Source organism: Patiria miniata, unplaced genomic scaffold, assembly GCF_015706575.1.
Source record: "Patiria miniata isolate m_02_andy unplaced genomic scaffold, ASM1570657v1 HiC_scaffold_7, whole genome shotgun sequence".
Taxonomy (NCBI): Eukaryota; Metazoa; Echinodermata; class Asteroidea; order Valvatida; family Asterinidae; genus Patiria; species Patiria miniata.
Window position 1 is genome coordinate 28,878,385 of NW_024037074.1, and position 6,314 is coordinate 28,884,698.

Genomic DNA, 6,314 nt, shown 5'->3' on the forward strand with positions numbered 1-6,314 from the left:
CTGTGATTGACAGATGCCAATCACAATCCATATATTTGAATGTGTCACCGACATTCATACGATCATTCCACTAATTGGATGTGTATATTTGAGTGTCGGTGATACAAGCTTCGGGTTTAACGTGTGGCAATGTAACATCATTTTCGTCTCATCAACATGAAGCGGGTCAGTGATGTGTGATTGACAGCGTGCAGGGGCCAATCGCAAACCGGGCATGCAAGTTCCTCAGTCACTGCTCGGGAAATCGACGTCAATATTTAAGTCACAAGCTGCCGGCTAATTCCTCACAACGACCGCAGCTCATGTCCACTTCCAGACGACAACCCGAGAGAACTGTTTGCAAGATCGAACAAGAATTGCACGGTGAGTGTTTGAAACAGTCTTTTACGATAATTCTGCAAACTTTGGGATTGATCTTTTGTGATACATGATATTGACACAATGTGCTTATAGCCAAAACAGTGCGCTGTAAATATTTCCGACCATGATGATTCCATTTCCATACGGTTGTTCGATAACTTATCATGCGATATTGGTGCTTGAATCATAACCAGGTATTATGATGCATAGACTACAGCTGAATAAGCTGTAGTCTGAAAAGTTGATGCGTATTCAGACCAAAATTTTGTGAGGCCAAAAGCAGGCAATAATATAGCTAAGAGCAAATACATGTGTATAGTCACGATTTTTTGTATTTGTTCGGGATTCCTGTCTGACAATATTTCAGCTTCTACTTACACCCTCGACGCATTTTAATTGTTCTAAATACTGAATAGTGAAAAAAAAAATATAAATTCCTGGAAGTTTTGTAGTTTTATTGTCATTCAGATTCGCAAGTTTTCCAGTCAAACCTGGCTGTAGGTTTTTCAAGAGTGTATTACATCAAGTTCCTTATTGTTATTGAAGTTCATGCACTTTCACAATTGTGTCAGATGATACATTTAAACCTGTTCGTATTTAACGAAAGAAATCTTGCGAAAGCTCGACCGCCCATAATATCACTATGATCAATCACCTCCTTTATTTTCTCGCTAGTTTTCCCTGTTTATTGTCAAACCTGAAATCCCGATGCGATGCACTCACCTTTTTCCACCGGAAATCACTCTAGCTAATACAGTATAAAAGGTTATGCGGAAGTTGGCCACGGAAAAACATTTAAAGGAAATCGTGACATCTGAAACATCCTGTTCTATGTTGTGTTATTGAAAATTCGGATAATCTCAATACCTTTTGCGTAATGTGTATTTTAAACTGTGTCTTCAAACCATTTTTGTTTGATCACTACATGGGTGCAGGCCAGCAAATCAGGTCGAAATTGCCTTCGCCGGCAAAATCACGAACTGCATGCCCTCAAATTCTTCAGAATTAGAGCATTTTGAAGGCCGTGAACTTGATTTGTTTTTTAAAGAAGAAGGTTTGAAGCCGTGCAGAGGACTGCGAGCTCGTATTTCTGTGAAATGTGGATAATGATTCGTCCCTAATGGCTCTATTTCGCAATGGAGCGTAGGCGTCCATTTTCAAAATGGCGATGGGCTTCAGGACTGCTTTTAGGGGTGATCATCTTTGATCACCTAGATGATTGAACCACAGAAAAATGAACAGAAAATTAAAGATGATGAAATAATCTTTAATTTGATGTGTGTTTCACCTCAATTCTTGAAGTGGGGACATAAAACTTTTAACATGGGGTCTATTGAAATACATTACTGGTCTGCAACGATAGGTCTAAGCGTTATTTTCAAGCGTTGCAGGATAAAAGTGTCAATTGTCAGAATAGACTTTCGGGCGCAACGAACAAATCGGATCATGATCACACACATTTTATTCATGTTTAAATTGTCCCCCGGACATGCAAACAAAACAGAAACAGGAGAAAAAAAATTAAAAGAAAAAGAAGAAAGAGGTGCGAATATCATATTGTTGTTAATTTAATTGGTTGGGGTGCAAATGTCCCTGAACACCCTCAAAAATGTATCAATCGGGAAAATGATATGGGGGGGGGGGTGTGCTTTGTCCTCCTCTACACACACAAAATCCTGGTGACGCCCATGGCTGGATACATTTGTAAAATCATGTTAAGAGTTGAGGTTTGCACAAATTATTCGAGCGTCAATTTAGATTTTGCATCTTCCCTTAAAAAAAGAAGAAGATGTCTTGTCCTAATTTTATCCGGTTCTTCATATTGGTTAATGACGAAACACGCACGAGATTTTTTTCTTTCATGTTTACGTACTACATACAATCAGTTTCGTAAAACAAACCCCCAAAAAATAAGAGAACTAAAAGAACTAATAGAGAGACATGCATGCAAACTATAGAAAAAGATTGAAGACTGCAGTAACCGTTTATCGTGTTAGCGATAAAAAAAGAAATTTGATTGATTTCGAGTATCTTTTTAATTATCTTCTTTTTTCCACAGAGTGATTACAACTAACAAACTGGTTAATATGGTCTAAATATGAAAAAAGTATATTTTTGCGCAATAAACCTCATTTTGGGCAAAAATTTCATTCTTTCTATAATCTAGCCACCTAACAATGTTCCTGTCATGTTTCCTTCCCTGACAATTAAAACAAAGTGTGTAAATTGCTTCATGAAATTTTATCAAAAGTCATGTCATGTTATCATTTGTTTTAACCCTAAAAGGGGCTGGATTATTTTGACCATCTCTCATCTCTCAGCTGCGCGACAACCCCTCGTCAGATTTTTATGTTTTTGGTGTCAAGAGATGCGCAAGGCTCGAGGCTAAAAAGTTATAAAGGCTAGGGTCGCGAAAAAAAAAAAAATTAAAGGCTATCGCGGAAAAAGTCGAGGGGGGGATTCAAGGGCGGATCCAGAGAGTTGATTGCCTGGCGAAGTTTGTGCCGGGAGAAAGGGTGAGGGTGGAAGGGCTCTCTCAATCGAAATTTGCCTTTTTTGATAAATATTCGGTCACTGCCGGGGGAGGGCGCCCCCTCCGCACCCCTAAAGCCACTGATCTGGCTAAACTGCCGAATTTTATTAAACATGTATGACTTTTGTGAACGTAAGCATGAAGTTGAATTCCCGAGCTGGACAGAAATCCAAAGCAAAATATGATTCCACAAAATTATTATGAAGTCACACGTGTCTCTAAGACAAACTCTGCAGTGTATGTAACATCATTATGCCTATTTCTTATTGCTTATTGATTTTGTTTTTAGATTTACATATAGGCCCTGTATTGTTTTCTTTACAGATGAAGATCTGCGTGGCCACCATTCTGTCAATCGCTCTCCTTCTGGGTAACTCTGTCAAGCTCCGAGCTTCCGTTACTGGGCCGGTTCCCTCGGACGGTGATGGTCCTGCGTCTCAGGTGTGTCAGCAGTGCTGCCAGGGACCTGCTGCAATACCCGGCATACCAGGTATGCCTGGGCCAGTAGGAACTATGGGGCCGTACGGTCAGCCGGGGTTAAAGGGCGATGCAGGTCAGCAAGGTGAGATTGGCCCTATTGGACCTACGGGTGAGCTGGGAGCACCTGGGAACACTGGGTCTAAAGGTAATGATGGGCTTGGTCTGCCCGGCAAGATAGGTCCAAGAGGGCCACCTGGTTTTGTTGGAGGAACTGGGGAAACTGGTGTCAAAGGTCAGAAGGGTGAGCCGGGGGAGACACCAGACGACTCCAACCAGCGGGTGGCATTCACCGTGGTGAGGACGAGCAACTCGGATACCTCTTCGAGTCACGACACCCGTTTGCCCTTCCAGCAGGCCGAGACCCTTATGCCAGGTACCAGCTTCGATCTCGAGACCGGCACGTTCACATGTAGTGTGCCGGGCACCTACGTATTTACGTTCTCTGTTCTTAAGTATGGCAACAGTGGTTACCTTAACCTCCATCTTGTTAAAAACGACTACAAGGTGATCACTACCTATGGTGAAACAGGTCAACGTGGTCAGTTGTCTGGTAGCGCGGTGCTGGTTCTGCATCGAGGAGACACGGTGTATCTTACAATGTACGGTAGGGCGTACAGTAGTTCGACCTATCACTACAGCTCATTCAGTGGCTTCCTCCTTTTCTCCGAATGAATGAATAAATAATAAATAAAATTAAATCACAACGCATAAATATACAGGAGCAGTGCTGCATTTTTTTGGTTTCGCTTTCCCTTTTGCCAAAACAGTTACCAATGAATTAAAAGAAAAATGTCAATGTTATGAAACTAAGAAAGAAAATTGATTCTTAATACAAAGCATTTTACATTCAAGTATCAAAACTGCGTAAAAGCAGTTAATTGAAAAGATGATAAATATATGACTTTTGAAAAAGAAGGTTTTAGCTACGATCGAAAAACCCTTCAAATTCGTTATTTTTTTGCTCTAATAATGTGGAAGTCTGCACGGTCACCGTATGCCTTGCCAGGCTTTGGACGAACTTTAGGAAGGTTGAACTGAACCCTATTACAGTTTTTAGTCCGAATGTTAAACGCATGAACTGATATTTACTCTGTGAGGTACAGTAGCGCTGCCTCACCATGGCGGATACGTTTGAAAAGTACCGGAGAATCTTGAATTCAATCCGCACCGTAACCGAGAGCCAACGTAGTTCCTGAAGTACGGGCGTACAACCTTTCCTTCTGCATTTCTTAAACTGGTAATCGTACGAAAAAAAGCATAAACCGTTACAATAGTCTGTCTGGCAAGTAACAAATGCATGTATTAAAATATGTTGTTGTTGTTAAAATATATATATCTTTCACTATGATGAAATTGTTTACGATTTAATATAATTTGAGTTGATAATGTGACACTATATCAGCAGATTACGCAATTATGATTCTATAGTATATATTTGATTCTAAGAAACATTTTTTTCCAAGTATACATTTGAGGATGTGTTCTGTTTAACAGCTTAAACAATTTAAGCACAGAAAATAATCATATAACATGTAATCAGTATCGAATATAAATACTCGAAAACTGTATTTTGAACATTACTTTAATCAAATATTTAGCTTTTAACAATGTGGGAAACTTTGTCCCACTCGTAATACATTCCTTCGAATTCCTAAAAGTAAAATTACAGAGAAATTTTGACGGTTTGCTAAAAACAGTCAATACAATTGTTTGTCGTTGAAATGAACGAGCAAATCCCAGTCTTTCTCTTGCGAACAAAATCATTTCTTATTTAGCACTTAAATCTGAGATTATAGATAGCAATTCTAATCCCTTTCATATCACAAATTATTGCAAACAAAGTCTGACTCAATTAATTACCTGTTTTTTTGTACATTTTTGTTTGTTTTGACCACTTTTTGGGGATCGGTGTTGATAAAAGGCCGGGTTAACATTGGTTGAGGATGGATGGGGTGGAGGATGAATGATTAGTGGTGTCGAGGGGGTTAGGATTGAAGATGAGGGGCGGGGAGCAAAATATGATGCCGATTGTTACTTCATAAAGAACAATGAATTGCACTAAGACGATTGTGTAAAAAGCTAAAACATGTAGACAACAAAATGAGACATGAAAAATGCTGGATAACACAACCGGAAGCCCACCGACAGTGTTGTTCTGCATCCACCTGTGAAGGGCAGGGTGTTCAGGTGGGCTTGGGTTTGAAGGGGACAGGTTGCGTTCCGCATATTAATGTGGGGGGGGGGTGGTAAGGGGGGTATTTACCCCCCCCCCCCCAATATGCCCTTTTTCAACGGGCTTACCCCCCATTAATTTGTAAAGAGTGCCCCTTTTTTGAAGAAGAAGTGCCTTTTTGATATCAAGTCCCCTTTTTTAAAAAGAAGTGGTGCCCTTTTTGGTGGGACATGCCTTTTTTGCTGCCCTTTTTCAGAATTTGGCACATGTATCGCGTAAAAAGCACCATATATTGGCCGTTTGTGTGCATAATCGTTTGTTTTACACAGCGCCCCCATCGACAGATGGTACCAGCCCCCCCCCCCCCCCCCCCCCCCCCGCTTTTCGATTTTACGGGGGGCAAGCGTCTGGAGAAAAAACCTATCTACATTTCACCATGGATGTGCAAGTGCTCTTTTCAAAAAAAATTACCCCCCCCCTTTAAAAAGACCGTGCTACGCCCCTGGAGATGGGTGAGAATGAGAGGGAGAGCATTGGTGAGAGAGGCTGAATAGGGTGAAAGCTGTACGATTTCCTCATACGCTCATCTTACAAACGCCGGGTATGTTAGGGCAAGGGTCATCGCCACGTGCATGGGGGAGGTGGGGTGGTTGTGTGCAGGGGCAAAATTTTAGCGGAGGGGTTCATCGGCAAACAAAGCTGAAGGGAAATAAAGTCCGAATTTCATTACGTTCGAATTCATTTCTTTCCTTTGTTTTCTAATTTATA

General features: G+C 40.9%; 1 protein-coding gene across 1 annotated transcript; it reads left to right on the plus strand.

Moving 5' to 3' along the window:
- The first annotated feature begins 302 nt into the window (after positions 1–302).
- LOC119744616 (collagen alpha-1(X) chain-like) lies at positions 303–4,047 on the plus strand. Its single transcript, XM_038220650.1, has 2 exons — positions 303–363; positions 3,218–4,047. The coding sequence occupies exon 2, from the start codon at positions 3,218–3,220 to the stop codon at positions 4,043–4,045; it is 828 nt and encodes a 275-aa protein (XP_038076578.1). The 5' UTR covers positions 303–363; the 3' UTR covers positions 4,046–4,047.
- Positions 4,048–6,314: the final 2,267 nt, after the last annotated feature.

Coding starts and splice junctions, on each gene's coding strand:
- LOC119744616 (XM_038220650.1), top strand. CDS start 3,218: ATGAAGATCTGCGTGGCCACCATTCTGTCAATCGCTCTCCTTCTGGGT.